The sequence below is a fragment of the Corvus hawaiiensis genome, chromosome 4, assembly GCF_020740725.1.
Source record: "Corvus hawaiiensis isolate bCorHaw1 chromosome 4, bCorHaw1.pri.cur, whole genome shotgun sequence".
Classification (NCBI taxonomy): Eukaryota; Metazoa; Chordata; class Aves; order Passeriformes; family Corvidae; genus Corvus; species Corvus hawaiiensis.
The window spans coordinates 59111191-59133576 of record NC_063216.1 but is presented as its reverse complement, the minus strand read 5'-3'; the positions used below and the strand labels follow the sequence as shown (position 1 = coordinate 59133576).

The following is a 22386-nucleotide window of genomic DNA, read 5'->3' as shown; positions in this document are numbered from 1 at the left end:
TATAGGTGTCAGCTTATGGGGTTCTGCAGAGAAGCATGAATCCTTTGGTCAGTTATTGGCACCTTGCCAGCATTGTTACCTCCCTGTTTACATTCTCCTGGTTTCAAATGTATTTCATATCTATTTACCTGTATCTAGTATTTTTCTCGTTGCTTTGGTGTGGAATCCATTGCATGGTGTTTCTTTCTAATTTGTGAACATGACTGTGAAACAATTTTTGTCAGCCAGTCAACTCTTCAGCAAGCAGCAGCACACACAAAAGTAATTGTAGTGTATGGCATGTTCATTACTTTAAAAGAAGAAAAGGACTGTCTTTTTCCTAAACCTTCTACGTTCTGCAGCACAGGGAAGACGGCTATGAATGCTTTCAGTGTTTTCCTGGGAATAAAAAGACTCATGTTGTCTCCACCACAAAGAAAGAAGGCACATTTTGCTGTCTTTTCCAATATGAGGGATGCCTGTAGATAGGTGATATGTATCTTCATTTTATGATGTATCGTTTATCTCCTGGACAGAAGTGATCTGGTAAAGGCTTCTAGCAGCTGAGAATGAAGGAAAGAGTGGAAGGAGGGAATGAGATCAAGTAAAACTATTGGGAAACGAAGCTTGCTGCGGTTCTGGCCTTAAAATATGGAAGTGGCTGAAGCAGCTGAGAAGATTCACATAAGAGATATAAAGAATTTGATAACAAGGATAAAGGAAAAATTAAATCATAATTCAATCTTCTGCTCTGTTACCAGCGATGTGGGACATATTCAAGAGTGCCTGTATTTATCTGTCTCAGCAGGACGGTTCAAACTCCAGTGTTTGATACTAAGGCTATTGCTCTATCCTGTGGAGAAAGAGGCCTCTAAAGGGCAAATTGTATAGAATTAGCCATTGAAAGTCATTAGACCAGCTGTGTCTCTTCAAGCATCCACTTCTCTTTGGACTGCAAGTAGCTGAGTTGAATCTATGCTAGGCACACTCATAGTCTGAGATGTACCAAGACTTCCCTCTGTGGTTTAGCACTTCACTCACTGCTGGACTTTTTCATCTGTGTTCTTACAACTAACAGGAATTAGAGAACTTGTGCCAAAGTGGTAAACAGATTCAATTTACTCAAGGCATCACAATAGCCATATGTTCCGCCTTTCCAGGATATACTATTAAAACCAGATTAGGGAACAGACTGGGTAGGAGTCTGTTTGACTGTATTTGACTTATTAAAACTGAGAAGAGAAAAATAAATAGCATGAGCAAATCAACAATTCTGGAGAGACCCTGACTATTATCTTACATGTAAAAATAGGGGAGGACTCAAAACAAGGAAGCAATCTGGACAAGGTTGTGACATTACCACGATTTTTTTCCCTTAGTGAAAGTAGTTGCTTTGTGTTGAACTAAGCCTCAGCAAGCACCAAACTGATGAGACACTACAGGGGACTTGGGGGATATTTTATTTCCAAGCAAGAAAGCCTAGCTGAGAGGCAGTCATTCAGCTGCCTGCACTGGGACAATTCAGTGCACACACTTGCTTTGATGCATAGAAATTTTTCAGGTTACCAAGAAGGCAATTCAGTTTAAGTACTTTCAAACTCAAGAACTCATCAGAGTATCTGGCTTTACTAAAATAGTGTGTTTCATTGGCCCAGTCTTTCCTATGTAATATTTTAAGTTTCAAAGTAGAAAGATATGAGATACATAGTCCTAGAATCAATGGCCATTATGTATTTTAGCTGCTGAGTTAGGATAATCTGAAGGCTGTATTACCAAACTTGTAGGATCCTTCTGATGAGGAAAGGGTCCAGGTCACCTGTGGGATAGAGAGATCATGTGTCTGAGTGGGGATCTAAATCTTTCATATGAGAGACTATCTATTGTGAGGAATCTTTTGTCGATTGTGGAGGTTAAAATTGTGCATAAGAAGTCTTGTATCAGTTCTGGGGTGGGGCTGAGGTGAAGGATGGAGACAGAAAGTTATTTAGACCTCAAGTTTTTCCTGTAGTTTAAAGGGTTTTTTTTCTTGTGCTACCATGATTTTCGTTTTCTGACATATCCTCTGACTGTCAAGAACAAGGAGAATAGATATAGCAGTCTTTGTTACATTTATGAAAGGCATTATTGGACAAAAAGTTTGTAGTTCAGAAGGGATTTTAGTGTGAGGAGTGCTGAAATTCATTTCTGTGTAACTGTGAATCATAGTAAAAAAGGGACCTTTATTCTCCTCTAACTTTGAGTGAGCTACCACTGTGAAACACATGAAAAATTATTCAGACCTCATATCTTATTAAACTGAACTACTTTTGTTGCTCCTTGATTTTTAGAGCAGCTAATTCTGTAAAAGTTACAGGTAGTTATGTTCCCAGAATAATAAAAGTACCCAGAATGCACAGCCATAAAACATCATTGTCCCCTTGTCAGGAATAAAACAAGGTAAGAGTCAGACAAAAGTCAAGCCAAGTGTGTGGTATCCTGTTTGCTAGACTTGGGCTTCATCAGGCTGCAAGAATGGGGATTCCAAAGACAGGAAAAATTAAATGCAAGAGACATTCCTGTCCTGTGAACAGACTCTCAGCCTGCAAATCACCACTTAAAAAAGTAGTAGAGCTTGTTTCAATAGGACAAGGGGTAATGGTTTTAAACTAAAAGAGGGTTAATTCAGACTAGTATTAAGGATTTTTTTATGGTGAGGGTGGTGAAGCACTGGAACAGTTTAACCAGAGATGTGGTACATGCCCCATGCCTGGAAACATTCAAGGTCAGGTTGTCTGGTGCTCTTAGTAACCTGATCTAGTTGAAGATATCCCTGCTTACTGCAGGGGGGCTGAACTAGAGGACCTTTAAAAGTCACTTCCAACCCTAACTATTCTATGATTACAGTAGGAAAAGGAATCAGACTCAGACTGTCATGGACAACTCAGCCTCCAGCTGAGTATGCAATTGCATTACCCTATGAAGTCAGACTGAGGTACGCGCACACACGATGTGTACATTAATATATATTCAAAGCCTTTCTCTCAAGGTCTCGTAAGTGTCTTTAAGCCATTCTTTCTAATTGGCTTCATTAAAGAGTAAGTAGTGTGGGTGATCCAAGAAAAACAAGATTCCAGAGTCTGAAGCCCTTTAAAGACTATATTCACAATTTGAAAACTGTTAATATTTCAATAATTACAGTGATGGTTCAGAAACAGAGCAATCATTAGAAATAAACCCCATTGCATATGAACTGTAATCGGCAACATGAAACTGTGATTTGGATTTTTCAAAATAGGCTGTTGTGCTGGTCATTAATTAAATCCACAGAAAATAGATTAGATGTAATGACATATCTAATGAAAAATACCTGTGTTGAAATCCATGGGCTCTTATTATTTCAGTGTATGATGAGATTTAGAGTTGTTTCGCTTATGAAGAGTAGTTGATTGCAAACCTTCAAGCTGACGTTGATATACTAAGAGAAACCTCTTTAGTATTTATAAGATCTTGGCACTGTGGCACCTCTTATTGCAAAAAAAGATCATTGAGATCTACTATAATGTATAGATTTGTTAATGTTACTATTAAATTAATGCATGTATTTTATCCTATAAGATTCAGAGCTTTATCCTTTTTATCATGCCACTCTTACACTGAACCAGGAGAGAAAGTCTTAGAACTTGTGTAGTTGATAAGAAATAAAAACTCCGAAACATATTTAAATGCCAGGCATTGTTACAGAATGCATGGGTGAGGCTTAGGTAGGCACTTAACTGCTATGACTTGGATTTTAAAAAATGTTAAGGCTTCAAAAAGAATTTTTGTGTTTAATGGAACTTTCATACACAATACAGTTTTTGAAATGTTATTGCTTGCAATGATTTCAGTTTTGAAAATCCCATTAGGAAATATATTCATCCTTAGGAACCAAAATACTTTTGCTTTTGAACACCACTTAGAGCAATCCTTAACCCTAAAAGCCACTGCTGTACCAGTTTGTTTGGAGATCAGTCAATTTGGTTCAGGGAGAAACAGATGTGTTGGTGCTGTCTGCATGTGAACATGCATCTGCACAGAGGTCCTTCCACAGAAGTCTGGAAAAAACTGTTTATTAATGTGACCATGTAATGTTTTCATTAGAAATGTTCATGCACAATATAGCTCTGCTTTCAGGCACACCACTGTCATTTTGGAGATTGAAAGGAATGGAATTATTTCACTGGTGTGAGAAAAGAGTATATTATTTCCTCAAGTATTGAATTGATGTATGATTGAAATGAAGGAAGGTGTTGCTCCTATAACTTTCCTCAGTACAACAGAAAGACAGTCCTGATTGTCTTTTCAGTCTGGTGCTGTCCCTGAAAGCCGGTTGAAGTCTTTACAGATTTTGAAGAATTGTTAGTGTTTTCTTGAAGAGTAGATTGGACTATCCTTCCTTTTATGTAGTATTTGGCATAGTATTTGTATTTCTGTTCATTTATACAGTTACTTTATTAGGCGGTTGAGAACCCGTGTTTTTTTCTTACCTAAGATTGCTTTAAGTGAGAGAGCACAGTTTATTTGTGATCTCTAAGGAGAAAGTATCTAATGGAAAAACTTTGTAGGCTGAAAGGCATTAAAAATGTTCAACTATAATAGTGCACAACAGTTTATTATATCTCTACTTTTCTGCCAAGGGCCAAGTCACCCAAGGGCACTTCATAAAAAATGATGATCTGAAGCTGACATTGCAGACAGACTTAACACCTTATCTTCAGGTTAATGTGATGGTGTTGGCCAGTGCTTAAAATCATGCCTGACAATAATGTCACTGAATTGTCTGCCAAGGCACTGAGGATGTTTTACTTCAGTATCTTTTTCATTATAGCAAGGATTACTGAGAGATTTCCTACTTAACACAGAACTGTAAAGTAATTTTTTGTTCATAATATGGCTAATAAAAAATAATTTCCTAAGAAAAAATAAATGTTGAGCAGAACTACAATTGGTATTGCTAATATACTAGCTGAATACTTCAAATAGAAACTTCGGTCTGCTGTTCTTATGGAGTGATCATTGTAATTTTCTTTTATGGTATTATGGAAGACCAGAGTTCCCTTCTTTTTGTAGGTGATAACAAAAAATAGACAGACTTGCTCTGAAATGCCAGATTTTTCCTTTGTATCTATGGGGAACTGATGTCTTCTGTGAGGTAATTTCATGGTTCCACAATTTTCTGATTTCTTAGTTAGGACCATGACATATTAATAACTTTATGGTGTGCCAATGGAGAATTGTGATTAGAATTCAGAAGTAGGATGGAAAACAAACAAAAAAACCAAACAAAAAACCAATCCTCCAACACACAGGAATATTCAAGCACCACTATGGAAAACTCTTTTTTTTCCCAGCTTGAAACTCACAGACTATATAAAAGATTTCATTAGATTCTTCATTATGCTACTGTCAGTTGAGCCATGCTGCACACTGTTGAATCACCATGTGGCATATTGGTGTAGAGGCTTCTGTCTGTTAAAATAGATGACACAAGGGTATCTCTATTGTTCCTATTTTCTTGTCCAGGCATACTGTTTTTTTTCTAAAAATGTGTCTTCTGCAGCATCCTTGTTACTTTTATGAGAATGAAATTTCATGAATATTGGGTTGTTTCAACTGCCTACTCTTAAGGTTACAAACCCAACAGGAAACAGCCATACTTAGCTATAATTAAAAGCAAGCAAAGCCAAGGGTCCTTTTGATGTATGTTCCCTTTCCAGATAGTACTTTTAAGATAATTTCTTTGTTTTCCTTCTTATATTAAATCAATATAACAATGACTTTTATGTTGTTGTTTCTTTCCTTCCCCAGATGTACATCCAGACAACAACACTTACTATCTCCATGAGTTTAAGTGCTTCTGTGTCTCTGGGCATGCTCTACATGCCCAAGGTTTATATTATCATTTTTCATCCAGAGCAGAATGTTCAAAAACGGAAGCGGAGCTTCAAGGCTGTAGTGACAGCTGCTACAATGCAAAGCAAACTGACACAAAAAGGAAATGACAGACCAAATGGCGAAGTCAAGACTGAACTCTGTGAAAGTCTTGAAACCAACAGTAAGTCATCTGTAGACTTGGTCAAGAGTGGCAGCACATCTTAATAGATGTACGTTCACAAGAATGCACTTTCTTTTAATAAAAAACCTAATTATTTTTGTTGCTTGTTCTGCATGAATCCAGAGATGTGTCAGACATGTACTGCTGAATTCAGGAATGTCTAGAGTTGTTTCCAAGAAATTGATTTTTGCAGGAGGCTAGTAGGAAAAAAAAAAAAAGCACAAGAAGATTTTGAAAAGCCACATCTTTTAAAAATTATTTGTTTTAGCTAGTGCTATTTTGATGTGTTGTACATTGCTGTGCCAGTGGTATGTCCTGACAGTTCATGAGGTGTATTTATGGTCATCATTGTATATTCAAAACTCAAAGGCTGTTGAAAGAATCTATAATGAAAACAGCTAACATTGTTTTTATTTTGAAGTCAGATAAGGAAGTGAAAAGAATGGTTTTTATCTTTTTACCTTAATATTTGTTGGATTGTTCTTTTATCACAACTCATGACTAACACTTCCCAGAATAACGCTTGCCATCCAGGTTTTTGTTGTGGTCTTACTCATCTTGGTACAATATCGTGATAATTCATATGAAGCTTAATCATTACATGTTCTGATATATCGTAGGTTTGTAATGGGAAAAAAATTCTTTCCCATGTCAGGAAAGTTCTTGAATCTTGCTACACTTCTAAGTTGCTCTGGTATAGAAGACAACAGAGGTTACAGCTTCCATTCCACCACATAACATATCATCTTATCAACTGGACTTCATAGTAACAATAATAATCAAATACGAGCAGAGACATTAACCTTACCCCAGTGCTTAGCAATGGAGAATTGTTTTCTATTGAGAAGTTAGATGTCACATTAGATGGGCAGCAGCTCTAACAGCTAAGTTTCTCAGTCATTTTACTGCAAACAGCATGGTTTATTTTTAATTTTTATTACTTTTTGATGATAGCGATGGGTGATTAGTACTATTTTGTTTAAGCACACTGAAACGAGGCAGTACCAAGTTTGCATTAAAATATTGTACTTATTTCTGAAAAATGCAACCCCCACTGAACTCTATCAGAGTTTGCAAGATTGAAGACTATTTAAAAGTAGCCCATAAGTTTACCATACTATAGTTGCTGATGCATGGAGGATACTGAGTACAAACTGTTTCACTGGAAAAACTCATGACCGTTCAAAATGTGTAAAACTGCTAGAGTGAACTATGGGTTTATACAGCTTCAGATTGTGACATGTAACAAAGGACAAACAAGAAAGGCATAGAAATTCTTTGTGGATCGAATAACAGAATAGAAATATGAAAGACTCAATAATTTTGCAAGTCTTCACAAGTCTCCAAAAGAGAAGGAAAAGAGAGGTGGATTTTGCCGAGTGTGCAAAATGACAAACTTCTGAGGAGAGGATAAAGGAGGGTTTTCACAGTAGGGTGAGAAAGAGTGTTAATAAAGTCTTGGGTATCTGATCAGTTTATCTACTGTACCTAATTAAGAAATGCTGTGTTTGGTATTCCTTAAGCTATGATTATGCATAATTCATAGAAACAGATGCTACTGGAAACCAGTCTGCTTCTCCAGTAGTGTTTGTATGCAGGGTAATGCTTATTTACTGTGCTCTAAACATGATTTTAACAGTAACACATCTATATAATTTTGACCTCACTAGGAGTATATCCTGACTAGGCTTTCATCCATCATAATGCTTCATAGGCAAAAATTCAGTCAAGTCATTTGAACTCCAGAAAGCTCTCCCTATGTAATTGAGTTCTAGACCTCAAGATGGGTTTCTCTCTTCCCTGAAATAGTTATTGTCAAAACTTTTGAAGGTTCCTGTGAATTATAAGTGCACAATGCAGTATATGTCCTTTTCACTAGGTCACTAGTAACAACTTCTTGACACCACAAAATTTTTTCTTGCACTGACTCCATGTGAGGTAGATCTTTCTTTTCAGTGACAGTATATGAAACTGACTGCAAAATATCAGTCTACTCCTAGTGTACCAGAAGTGGGCCGTGAGTGTTGCCCCCCATTTACCAAGCACAAATACTACTAATGACAGCAGTGCTCATAACTAGGTGAGAAATAGGGTGAGGTAGTCATGTAATCCCTTTTACTTCCCACCCAGAGACAGCTCTGCTCCATCTAGTTTGCCCTGTTCCATGTAACACGTTATTCTATGTTGTCTTCCACACGCCTGCGTTCATGGGTTTATTTGTGGAAGTAGGTCCACATTCAGTGGAAAACAAATTGCTTCTGGGAAACAGGAAAAAACCTGTTCAGGTGCGGTTGCAGAAGGAAATGACAAGTACATTAAATGAATATGGGTCAGATCATAATAATAATTATAAATTGCTTTAAATTCTCTTTATTTTCTTCTTTTTGTTTCATTCCAACAGCAAAGTAATGACTGCAGCTGTAAAAAAATGTTCATTTCCAGAAATATTTTGAGCCAAGCCCGTTACTTTTTCTGGTCATCTAGGCTTGCCAAATGTGGTTCATGTTATTATTGTGAAATGCTAACAGTCTTAAAGAGAAGGACACCAGCTGCTGAAGTTTTCAGATCCCCAAACATGAACTCTAGACTTATTCCACATAACTATAAAGACACATGCAATATTTATCAAGTAAAAAGACCCAAACATTGTTTGGAGATGAGATTAGTTTTAATATATTTCAAACTACTGCCTACATTAAAATCCTGTGCTATCATTTTTTAAAGTAACAACACTCAGAACTCAGCTAGATAATTTTTGTTTGTTGACAGCTCTAGATTAATCCTATCAAAACTGTTTAATTCTCAGATACCCAACAAAGTTACAGCAATTTAACAAATTACTCTATATCAGCTGAGGTGTAGTAACTATTATTTTTGTATTTTGAGCTTCTTGCAAACATGCTCACATTATTCAGATTACTGAGTTGTGATAAATTTGATTGTGTTACATTGCTGTGGGCTAAAAACATGCATATGTAAAGTTATCACAGAACTCAGCTCATACAGGATAATGTGGTAAGCTCACTTAACCTGATCATATATCTGACCCTACTTTCAGGGAAAGGGGAAGAAAAATGGCTCTGATCTTTCTGTCCTTTTGTTCTGAAATGTGCAGAGTTTGCAGATGTGCATTTATCTGTTATTTATTAGCTAGGAAAAATATCCTTCTATAGTTGAAGAACTTGGTGCCATTTCATCAATCCTGCATTATTTTGTGCAGGAACTTAGCAGGGCAAAAGAAAAAATAGAATCCTCTCAGAAATCCAGCTGTGGGAGCATGAGGGAGTTCAGACAGGAGCAGTACATCCCATCTGAAAGATCTGAAAGATGTAAATGAGGCTATATTTGCTTCAAGTGTCCCAATGCATGCAAATAAAGCTATTTCATGTTGATGCTCAAATGTTGTAATCAACTATGAGAAAGACTTGCTTTGTGTGCCAAAAGCAGTCCTTTCATGAATTAGCTTTTTCCAGACACGAGGTGCTGGAGCTACCTGTGCAAATGAAAGTAAGAAATATTACGTTTTTCAGCTTTTTTTGATTATTTATTCTTATATATACATTCTTAGGGGAAAAGATTACAGTAATAGATGAATGAAACTGGTCTGGTTCTGTTGTGTCTTTAAAAAATGGCAAATGCAGTATCAGATTCAAATTGCTCAGAAAATCTAAAACATGACAAAAAATCAAGAAGTAAACTTAATTATTTATACTAACCACTATTAATTTGCATCAGTTTTAGTGATCCTTTATTTAGTTTAATTTTTGATGCAGAGGAGAGAAACTGTCATTTCTCAGTTTCTGTAGTCTGTTCTTCACAAATCATCAGATTGTTGGGCTGAATTTAGGAGTTAGCATGAAGAATGCTTTTCCTATCTATCTCAGCAGTTCTCACCAGACTATATATAAAAAAGAAAGAGATTGAAGAAAGGTATGGAAATAGAAAATTTGAATCTATAGACCAGGCAACATTTTTGCTATCTTGTTATTTTCATCTTGCCAACTGCAATCTTCACTATCATAAGCAGAACATATCTGTAGCAGACAGAATATAAAACATATTTAGAAAGTCAAATTCCTCTTTGTGCATTGTAACATAGACCTTGTTATAGAGAAGAAAAGATATTCAGTCCCTCAGCAGTCTGATTTTCCATGTACCCAATTGATTTAAAATTAGAGAACTAACTACGAGACCGGATGTCACCACTTCCCTCCTCCAACCATTACATTAACCTTGAGTGATATGACTTGAGTCATATTTTTATAGCATATTTTTTATATTTTTTTAATAGCAAAGATGTGAGGGCTAGAACCTGAAACAAACTTTCATAAAAGATTCATAGTTGTTCACTTTTGTAATAGTAGAGCTGTTTAATTCTCTCAGCATATTGTCTCATTCTGAACAAGGAGTGTCAGCTTTGATCAAAAGGAAATATGATCAGCTGGCCATCAACATAAGGAGAGCATAATTTTCTCCAGATAATATGTTCTGTAGGGACTATCTACTCCTTTTCTCTAATTTGGAGAGGTGTTTCCTATGTTAGGCTTTGTTCCTTTCAAGGAGCATAAGTCTCCTTCTAGATGGACAAACCACCACTAGCTGAAAAGTTGTCTTCAATGAGTAGAAGAGAAAGAAAAATCCAATCTCTAAACTAAAAAATGTTTATATCGAATTCAGACGTAATAATACCAGATGTTGAAATTCTGTTGTGGGTATGCTGAAACCACTCATCATTGTTCCCTTCTATTGACCTCTGCTTTCCCTAGTCATAAACAAAATAAGTGGTCATGAAGAACCCAGAACTTGGGATCCAGTTTACTCACTGCTTATATACATCCTTAAACATTCTTTATTCCATGAACATGGACCATATTGTTTGGAAATATAGTAGGGCACTGTCTGAGTTCAAATGCTAAATATGGGTTTTTTTCCTCCTCTCTTGAGTCTAAAAATCCTGAACTTTGTTTTTTTTGTTGTTTGTTTTTGGTTTTTTTGATTTACAGCCTCCTCTACCAAGACAACTTATGTCAGTTACAGCAATCAGGCAAACTGAGCAGGGATGAAATTCACTGGAAGATCTGCAGGACTGGATCTTGCAAACATAGACCTTACCACCACCAGAATTCAGTCTTGAAAATATCAGTAGACTACATTCAAATCGATAGTCAGTCTCCTAAAGAACAAGGATTAAACAAGAGCAAAAGGCAAAAAGAGACAGGGGAAGGAAAAGTCCAGTTTTATAACATAGAGACAGAGTGTCAAGCTTCTGAACTGTTCACTCACTAAAGGAAGCAAATCACAAAAGGAAAACAAATGTTAGCTTGTGAAAAAAAAATGCTGTTGAAATAAATCATGTCTGATGTTATATTTGTAAGTACTTTTTTGTGATTGTGACAATTTCCTTTCCTGTCCTACATTGTTCAACTCGTAAAAGAAGATGAGTTTGTTTCTTGTGACGGCTGACTGAAGTCCTGGGTTATGCTAAAATAAATGCAATGGTCAACGCATGCTAATTTTTATACAAAATAATTTATTTCTAATAATAAAGGAATGTTTTGCAAATGTTGAGACTTGTTTTGTTGCAGTTTTAAGGAAAAGTCCTTACACTGTTGTCTATTGTTTGTTTAGAATGTTCAGTAAAGGTGGGTGTACAAATAAAATAATAATCATGGCATCAGAAGAATGCAGTGTAAACTCTAAGCATGTGTGTATGTATGCGTGTATGTGTGCACCTGTGTGTGTACATACGTGCATGCCTGCCTGCATGCGTGTGTGTGTGTACTCTGCAGTGTGTGAATTTATCTGTTCAAAGCTTTGTGATTATATTTTCTAATGAAAGGATTTTTTCCCTCTTCTCACCCTCAAAGTAAGTGCATTTTATATGTTTGTAAAGTAAAGGAGTCCTGATACTAATTATTTTGTATGATTGTATTATATTTTTCAGTGTCCACTAATAATTTTGATCCTTTTCATTTCTGGAACTTACAGTTTGTAAGACTTTATGACAGCTAGACTGGATTAAGCTGAAAGTCTATGCAGCCTAGTATCCTGTCTCTGACAGGGGAATGTAGCAGATGCATATCTCAATAAAGGTGACTTTGAAATAACAGAAGAGAAATCAATGGAGAATTTGGAAAGCAGTAGCTTAGTGAATATATGTACTATTGCCTTATAAACACTTACAAATCAAAGAAATAAATGCCAATCTACAATCTTCACATCTTCTAATTCCCACCATTGCGTGAGGTTGGAAACAACTATGCAAAGAGAAAGAGAAAATCACATATATATGTATCGTGTTAATGAACCTCTCCAAAGAATTTAAAACATACAGATAGGGACTGTCCTCTTTGTTACTATACCTGTGATGGATGTTCTGTAAGACTTTTTCACTCCGTAGAGTACTTCATCAAGTCAATGGGTCTTCACATGCAGCTGATTATTAAATGTTATGTCTCCTGACTTGGCCTGGATAGCTCCTTGTGCTTTTATCCTCACAGCAGATGTATTTTTATTACATATCTTAAGGGAGCTGTGGTGGGTCCTAAGTTACATGAATGAAAGTTGAAGTATCTGAAACTGAATCTCTTTCTATTACTATGCCAATAATTAAGCTCCAGCATAGCTGGCAACTGTATGACAGTGACTTTCCATTTTCAAAGTATTTGATAAAACATACTTAGTGTTTCCCAGAAATTACATGTCTGAAGTATTATCTGATGATTGCTTTGGTATAGTTTGGTATTGTGTGTTTGGTATGTGTGATATTTAGTGTGAAATTTCCTTTTTTGTCTATGCCAAAAACACATCAAAGCCAAACCTATAACATATGCTTACTTTTAAGCATATAGATGGTGCAGGTAATGCAGTGAAACATGCAAAAAATGATAAATAAAACAGTTTTAGTTCTATTTGGTTAGCTAATATCTCATAAAATTGAAGTTTTCTTCTGAAAATAGATTGATTAGAATCAATTTTTAGCAGGACAGACTTTCATGTCTAGGATGGATTTTCTAAAAGAGAAAGAAAATCTGTTTTATCTGAAAAGCAATATTTTGACAGAGTTTCTTTTCAAGAAGCCTTTGGAATGTTTAATTTTTAATACAGAACAAAAGAAGTTTCAAATACTTTGAAATATCTATGCCTAATAATTTAAGCATAGCCCTGTGCATTTGAAAAAGCAGTACATGGGAATTGCCTTTAAAAGCACATTTCATATACACATAAACATATATTAAATATATATAAAGATTAGTATATGTTATCTAAATAACTTCCAGTTTCATAGTGGCCTGAAGAAAATTTTATTCTGAACAGATTTTCCAGGATCAATGTACTTTTTTTTTTGGTTGAACAGTAGGTTAAAAATGGAATGTAAATTAATTTGTGCATTTTCTGCGTAATTCTGTCTGAAACATGGAGTATATTAAGGCTATAAGTTCCACTGCCATTAATGTAACTAATCAGATAAATGAGCACACAGCATAAATTACAGAACAGCACTGGTCTTCAGGTTTTGCTTCAATAGGGTGGTTTTGTGCAGTTCATACAAATGCACAGAATGGTCCGCTCGGATTTCACAGTCATTCAGTAGCTGAGATCTTGAATTTTAATAACTAGGCACAGAAATTTTTTTCCATCAAAAATTATAAAAAGTCGTTATTCTAAAAACTTAGAGTTTAGTTTTGCTCATGGAGAAGCAGCCTATTCAATTGCTATTACTGATAATTTGTGTGTGATTGTGCTGAAGCAACTCCATCAGGGCACACAACTTTTTTTACTGACAGCATAAACAAGTCCTTAATGTTGTTTTGTGACTGCAGGATAAGTACAATGAGATCTGAATGACTCTATGTATCAGGTCAATGAACCAGGAATCAAACAGAACTAACAGACAATACTTTAACTGTTCTATAGAAAGAGTTATGAGCCACTGCATCAAAAATCCCCTTTTCCAGAAACGCCGAAATAGCAATTTCCACAGAAGGGTTTTCAACTAATAGCATTACCTCTCTTCAAATTAACAGATAATTTTTTATTACTAAACAAGAAAAGAAATAAACATTCCTAACAGATACAGTTTGTAAATCTATTTTATTGGAAGACAACTTACTCATTTATGCATTTTCTTCAAGGCAGAATGTGAAAGCAGAAGACATAGAATGGTGGAGGGAGCAGCAGCCTTTGGTTTGAAAATGTACATCAATGATCCAGCACATTTCACTATCACATCAGCCATTAAATAAAGTGATAGCTTATCATTACACTTTCAATTAACTTATGTGCCGTCTGGTATAATTAAGAAATTACATATTCTCGTTGAATTTTGAAAAGAAAAGTTCAATATCAGAAGAACTAAACATTACTTTTACCAGTTTTGGTAGTATCTAATCTAATGGCACCTTTAGCACTTGCGATACTGCAATTATTTGCATCCAGAAAACACCACTTTGCATGCATGTTTCTTTGCTGTGGATTATTACTTCTTGCAACTAAATGTGAAATGGTCTTTTTCTCAGAAAGAAGTCATTTCTTTCAGACTTTCTCCTGAAATTTCAGAAGCTAATAGGAGAGCGAGGTATGTGTACCACTAATCCTTATTATGCTTCCTGGGAAAGTAAACTATTGTTATTAATGGGTTACAACAAATACAAGAAGGAACAAATCTTTTCTGTGGACTGCATCCTATACTTCTGAATATATGTTAAGTTGTATTGTCCCCTACTTAACTTAAAATTTAGCTTCTTTCTTGTCTTAAATTTACTAGTAAGATCATGAGAACTGAAAAATACTTTTGGTGGAAATAATCTGTTGCATCTATGCAATGAAAATAAGCTGGCTGACGTGAAAGACAAATTAATCTGGAAACATTTTGGTTGTAATAACTTGAAGGAAATTGGAGACCTTACTAATGAGTATATTAAAAGTTTTTTCAGGAAATGAACTACAAATTAGGAGTGTGCATAGCTTGTTGCAGTGGAATCTTATGAAGATTTTCAGTTTGTCTTAAAAGGTTACTATAGAAGTCTTTCCACATTTCATGTATTTTGATAACTGTAAATTCCTCCATCACATTGAAACACTAAACTAATGGAGAGCAATACCTTTTCTCATTTGACATTACAGTGCGACAGCAGGTCACTAGCTCCCAGGAACTTAATATTTTAAGTGGTACAGCAGCAGGGAAGAGAAAACAGCAGTGTCTCCAAAGCTGAAACAGTGTTAGAAGTACAGTAAGATGCACAATATCCTGAATGAATAACAAAGCCCCTGTTTGTATTAAACAAATACCTTGTCTCTTTGTAGACGGGGAGTAATATGACATGCAGAGGAGTATGGACATGAAAGAAAAGAAAAGAGCAGTGACAGAATCACAGTGTCTAAAACCCTTCCAGAAGCAGCACAAAATATTGAAAAGTGCCACTGTCAAAGGACTGTGTCAGCTCCAGGTACTGACCTCTCTAAAGGACACACTCCACTTCCAGAGTGGAGTATATCTTACATATATCTTACATACTCCATGGGACTGCAGTGAGAAAACATGACAAAATAACAAACAGAAACCATCACAGTTAGTGTTGGATGAGGTAGCAAATAAGAACATAGACTCATTTTTTCTTTGAAATTCAAGAAAATTTAATAAAAACATTTTATTCACAAGGTGTAAGCTGTGATCAAAGGTTGCAACATAACAAATAAGACAACACCTGTCTTTCTACAAATGAATTAGCTCATTCTCTTTTGTCAATGACTAACTCAGTGCCAGGATTTCAGAAAAACTCTGGAGCTTTCCTGTTCCATCATAACCTGTTCTGAGAGGGAACTGGACAATATTTACCAAAATAAAGAGAAAATTTCTCTGTGAAACTGATTTTTTTTTTACTTAACTTTAAATTTTCAGGTGCCCAATATATTGAACATATTCAACTACATATTCAGCTACATATTCAACTATGTATGCCTGATAGCTTTAATTACTGTTAGAGTTGTGTTGGTTCTCATCTTTATTGGTCAAATATAGAAGAAACGCACACCTAGAAACATACCCTGGCCTGTACAAGAATTAAGGACTGTCTTGTTACACGGTGTCATCTAATATCTGCAACACTGCAAGTGCACTAACTTCATCCTCATCTCAGAGGAAGGAAAATGTAAATTGCATGGCCAATATCACTTCCTGCTTCATGCACAGGTGTTTTAGAGGTACTTTGAATAAGTGACAAGGCAAAATTTAGTGTTATTCTGCAAATATTTCTTCAAGATTGATGTTATTAAGAAGTGCTATATACAGTGCTAGTTCGAAAGCCTTTTTTTTTCTTCCTGTTTACCTGATACAGCATTTGCTCTGTTTCTGGAAGCCGACTGTACTTCCCAAATTAGCTGCCGTGTCTTTACTGTCTTTGTGATCACTATCACATCAATATCAAATAAGTATGACCTTTAATAAAATAAACTATATTTATTTAATTTACAAGTTTTATTTTTCCTAATCTTGCTTGAGAATTGATGAACTTTTAAACAGTTATAGTTTGATTTATGATTGGCCACAATCTTTCTTCAGCTTCTAGTAGTTCTGTCATACTCCATTTAGAGTTTTTTATTCAAGTATTGGCCTTGATATCATGCAAGAAAACATATCAATAGAGTAAATACATGTCCAGAAAAGGACAAATAGGAGGAATAAGAGGGTGAAAACTGCTTAAAGAAGGTAACACAGCTCCTGACAACTGATTTCTTTCTTTTGAGGAACAGAATAACCATCCATATCTAAAGACAGTTTCCATAGGCTGCAGATGGAATTCTTCCTCAGTGACTGTTTTCTTAGAAAATCTTATCAATTGGATTAGACTTCGAATGGCATTTTTTTTGATTAAATTTTAATAAAATAAAGAAAAAAACCAGAATGAACTAGTGAAAATAAACGTTGGAGATGCATCAGATATATTAACTGCCAAATTTTTGAGAACTTGCCTGTTACAAGAATAGTAAAATTAAACAATTAAAATAGTAAATCAGAGGTGAACCTATCAATACTTCTATTTATCTATCCATTTCTTTACATATCTCACATATTACAGACTGTAAAGGGTACCTCAATATTACTTGTCTACTCTTTTTAAATCAGATGTTCATTTCTTACTGTGCACATAATTCTGAGAGGATACAGAGTAGTAAATATAACTGTATCCATATATTCTCTCCTAGCTCCTCATAGTTTTTCATCACCAGTGATAAACATTTCTAAAAACAATATGTTATTTATTTCTTCATTTCTGTGGCTCATACACTTACCTGAAAATACAGAAGAAGTTGCAATAATTTTGATATAGAGGTTATCATTTCTAGTGAGAGCTTCCATTCTTTGTCACTATTTGCAGAGTGACACTGAACAAAGAATGACAGAAAGATTAGTTTTATTTGAAATTTGGGGTATTCTTCGCTGAATGACAGCTATGAAGCACCCAATTTGCAAGATAAAATAACAATAATGTGATTATTTCAAATGCCAGACTGAGGGTACTTTATAAATTACTGTCTAAAGCATTGAAAGTTTAGGATAGATGGCTTGAAAGTGTGTTCTAGAGATAGTTTCAAATATCGGTGCTTCAGAACCTGTTTCTTCACCTAAGAAAAATGAGCTGTTACTTCAAGAAAAAGACCACACATAAAACCAGAAAAGGAAGAAACAACAGCACTGGCAACAACATAAATATTACAGGTGAATGAAAGGAAACACGTTTTTTTAGAAAGTCTGATGAATTCAGTGCATGTTATAGTTATGTATATTGCTTTGCCATGAAAACAGAAATGAGATAGTATAGGTACTATGCTCATGAAAAGTAATCACACCATGCTTTCTGCTTGAAAAGAACACAGAGCAGAGCTACACATACCTGAAATCCTATGACTTGCTCCATGGCTTTTTTTTTCTTGAAAGAATCATGCTCATGATTCCCTTGTAAAAAAATTCTTTAAAATACATCATGCTTTCCTTAAAAGAACAAGGAGGGTCAGCAGTTTGTATGCAGACAACCTCTTTTTAGTGAACCCCGTGTGTCCATTTGAGGGAAGTAATAGTGTTTAGGCAGGTGCTTGCACTTTCTCCATCACTGTCTCCTACTGTATCCTGCCTGTTAGCACCAAGACACCTGACACAGGTTATGACCTACCTTTGATGAGGTTTTGCTTGAAAGCCAGGTTTTCCCTAAGCAGCATTAATGACAAAAGAATGTTTTTTCTGGTAGGAAAACATCACTGAAAGTACTTCCCATGTGGGTGGTTTTCCATAGTATGGGTCAGGGATCAAAGAAAGACCTTTTCTGGAGAGCAAAACTGTAATGTCAGCTTTTCTGTCTGGTATGGTGGAGTTGAACTACCAGCTGCCAGGGCCAAAGGGCTGGTGTGCTACTGATGCAAATGAGACTCTCAGCTCTCTGGTGTAGGGAAACAACACAAGTCACCTGAAAAACATTTGCATAGCATGGGGCTTGCAGCACATCCTGACTCAAGATGTAGATGTTACTGTTTATCCAGTAAAGTGACAGTAACAGGTAGATTGTGGGTTTTCTTTCAGTTGGATAATGAAATTTCTGATAGATAAGCCCCTCTAACCTCAGAGGGGAGTTTATGAAGTTAATTTTACAATCAAGGAACTCAAAATTGCTTGTAGACACTAAACTGAAGAGACTGGTATCAAGTCATTATTAAGGTTCAGCAATGTCTTCACTCATGTCTGTTTTCCACTGCAAGCTGAATTTGGAAACAATCAGATTTGTAATACACGTCCAGGATTGCAAATTTTACATGGGGTAGACTGAGTCAGCCTTTCAGAAAAGAAGTAAAAAATATAAAAATGTAGGTTGACTGACATACCAGGTATCCCTGGTTTCTATTCCGATATAAAATGCAAATAGCAATGTGCTGACATGCAAAGACATCAAAGTATTCGGTAAGCCAGATCTTTGCTTAAAAACTAAATGAATCTACAGAGGCACAACTCCTGAAAAAAAACCCAAAAAAGGCAGAAAATCTCCTGCAGTAAGATAAAACAAATTATCCAACATTCCGTGAAATAATTAGAATATCCTACAAAGAATTGCTGTCTGTTGGCATTTTGTACATGGTAATTTCCATATTTTATTTAAAATTCTGCTGAACCTGATGAATATTTTAATCACAATAAAATAGCAAGTTTTTTTCTACTGTAGTTCTACTCCTTACTTACAAACTTTTAGCTTATGTCAGCAAGCAGTGGTACTGACACCAACAGAAGCCCAGGACATAAGCAGAAGTGGATCCATGTGAAGCTGGAAAATTTCAGGCAGGTACTTCCCTGTATGTAAGGATCAAGATAAATCAGCATGTGCAAGTCAGCCCTCAGACACCTCCAAGAGATGAGTTTAAAGATACCAGAAACTGGTGCTTGCTTTCTATATGAGTCTCCACCACCACTTCAAAATATCTTGTTCTGGCAACAAGTCCCCAGACTGCATGCTCAGAAGCTGACTGAAGCACATAAATCCATAGAATCTGTCCTAGAAAATACAGTCTATAAGAATTTGAAGAGTAGCTTCAAATGAAGCATGTACTGTTCATATCATTGAAATATATCATTAAACTTTTTGACCTAGGTGAGCATAATTGGAATACTTTGGCAGGATGACATATTCTAGTTACTAGAATTCTTTATTATTATTATTATTATTAATATTATTCTGTATTTCATCAGCACTTTTTATACATTAATTTGTATTTAATCAGCAGTATCTGAAGAAGGTACTTGGGCTTAGAGCATGTACATCCAGAGAAGCACAACTAGTGAGTTACTCATAGATAATTGTAGCAGACAATAACTGAGATGCTCTGATAATTACCCATTATTCAGCACTGCTGTAGTGTGTCAATTTTGATTCCCTTTTTGAGGATAATCCGTGATTTTACTTGATTTTAGAAGCATTCTAGCCTGCAGCTGAGACACAACCAGTTTGCAAAGCTCCCTGTGTGTGATTCACAGAAAACAGGAAAGAAGTGATTGGCAACCATCAGGTCCATTCTGCAGCAGTGCTGTCTGCTTAGCTTGTCTGGGATCAGAAACTCTGAGACAACCCAGGACTAAAGAATTTGTCCAAAGAAATACTACATGGTTGGTCTAGAGGTGTCTGTCTGCCTGCCTGTTTGTTTAGAACAGGCTTGCCAGGCCACAGTAATCTATCTGCAGCAGTCTTTTATTAATTGACCTTGTTATAGTAGCCCGTATTTTGATGATGGAAACCACTAGCTTTTAACTACAATATGCAATACGAAGCTTAGGGACTGGAGACTTTTCATCCTTCAGGAACTTATTTCTATTCAGAGCCCCAGTATCCCCCAGGGAGCCATTCAATGTAATTGTTTTTTGGATGGCTTCAGTGATTTTGCTTTAATAGAAATGCCCGCTAGGATGCTCCATATACTTATAATTTTTTCCATGAAAATTTCTTCAGAGTTTCTGCTTGGAGTTTGCTTCTTTTTTCTTTTTTAGAAGCTAAGAAAAATTGAAACTTTTGATTATATGTATATGTCACATTTTTTGATTATGATTTACTGATAATTCTTCTATAGATTGGAATATGCTTTCCAGAAACCAAATAACTTTATCATTTATGAACAACTGAATTCTTCTCTCTGTGAAGCTAATCTGAGGTTTTCTGTAAGATACTGGTGTATCCTGAGAGATGAGGGCATCCAGTTTTTCCTGAAATGTCTGGGAGGATACAAGTTTAATAGAAAGGGTATAATTTCCAGGTCACTAAATTATCAGTGTCTGAAAAAATAAACCTGGCTGTTGCAATAGCTTGCCTGCTGCATTGAGATCCTGAAGTGATACTTTCTGAGGAGCTTGGAAATAGGAAGGAAATTAATACCTGGGAGCTGTGATGGAGGTTATGACTTGGGTAGTGTGCCTGGTGCCTTTAGCAGTGCCACAGAGCTGCTGTTGCCTTGGGGTAAATGCGCAAAGCAATTTAGGTGTTACAGTGCTGCAATCAAAGCATCACATTGAAAATTAAAATCCACTAAAACCCAGCTCAAACCAGTCAAAATTTGTTTTTAAATGGCTTTGAACTGGAATGAAGCTCTTCATTGAACACAAACTGAAGCTAAACCGGCAGCAATTCTCCACTATTATAGTTCAGCTAAAACCATGATGATTCCAAGGGCAGATGATTTGGATGCTTTCTCTGTGTGTATATGCACTGTGTGTATATGTTCCATAAGGAAAACCTTTCTCACAAGCAAAAATTTCCATAGGTGTTCCTTTATCAACCCTGTGGTTTTAATATGTAACAAATGAACTGGTTCAGCAATTCAAATCTTACCAAGAAACTTTAAAGCAGTGTTTAACTGTCAAATAATTGCATTTTTTCAGTTACACTGACAAAATTGAAATATCTTTTGTTCAGTAAAAATAGATACTTGTAGACTGAGATGCATCCAGAGAGCAAATCTGATGCAGACAGATATTTCCATTGTGAATGCAGTTATCTTTAATTTATATAGAACTTGTCTGAGAAAAAAACCCAACTCTTTGGAACAGAATAAAATATTCTTTCAGTAAATGGAGCAGCTTAAGGATAAGAAAATGATATTATAATTAAGCTGAATGATAAAATGGTTAAGAATATATAGCTTATGAAACATGAGAAAATCTTAAATTTGACAAGCATTTTGATTATAGAACAAAAATCCAAAAATTTATCCAATTAGCAGGCCTAAAATGTGTGTTAAAGTATCACAGCTGTATTTATAATGAATAACTAAAAGTACCATTGGAAATAAAAATTATACAAAATGTATAAATTACAAAAATGCATAATGATCTAAAAAACCCCAAACTTACCCACTGAGTACAGAGATTTTCCTCATGAAGGTGATTATCTGCAATTAAATCACAGCTGTTACACAATGAATTAAACACCTTCTCAAAAGTAAACTTTTTAGGTTGTTATAATTTTATTTAAAATGTTGATAAAAATTCTGTCTAAATGTTTCTTTAACAATAAAGATGAAAACAATCATATAAAATAATGATAATAGCACAACCACAAACTTGTTAGTAATCAACATTTACTTAGAGATGTTTGCTGCTAAATATTTTATTAAAAACTAAGTTTTAGCATATATTTCTGTTCAGGTATATTAAAATTCATGATAAAACAGAATACTCTATTTGCTTTCCAACATCATTCAGTCCACTTCTCTGAAATATCTCAGAAAACTAGGGACCTAAAAGTTCTAGAAAGCACGAATTTGAACGCAAGGCAAAGAGGACAGAAGCAGGATCTTTTCAGTGGTGA

General features: G+C 35.4%; 1 protein-coding gene across 5 annotated transcripts in view; it reads left to right on the top strand.

The window, feature by feature from the left end:
- The window catches only part of GRM8 (glutamate metabotropic receptor 8), a 323188-nt gene extending 311574 nt beyond the window's left edge, over positions 1–11614 (top strand). For 4 of the 5 annotated variants that reach the window (XM_048300929.1, XM_048300928.1, XM_048300931.1 and 1 more), the window contains 2 exons: positions 5806–6052; positions 11056–11614. In XM_048300929.1, coding sequence (XP_048156886.1) covers positions 5806–6052; positions 11056–11105 — 297 coding nt within the window. In that variant the 3' untranslated portion in view covers positions 11106–11614. Of the gene's footprint in view, positions 1–5805; positions 6102–11055 lie in introns of all 5 variants that reach the window. The other variant, XM_048300932.1, reaches the window with a different exon arrangement.
- Positions 11615–22386: the final 10772 nt, after the last annotated feature.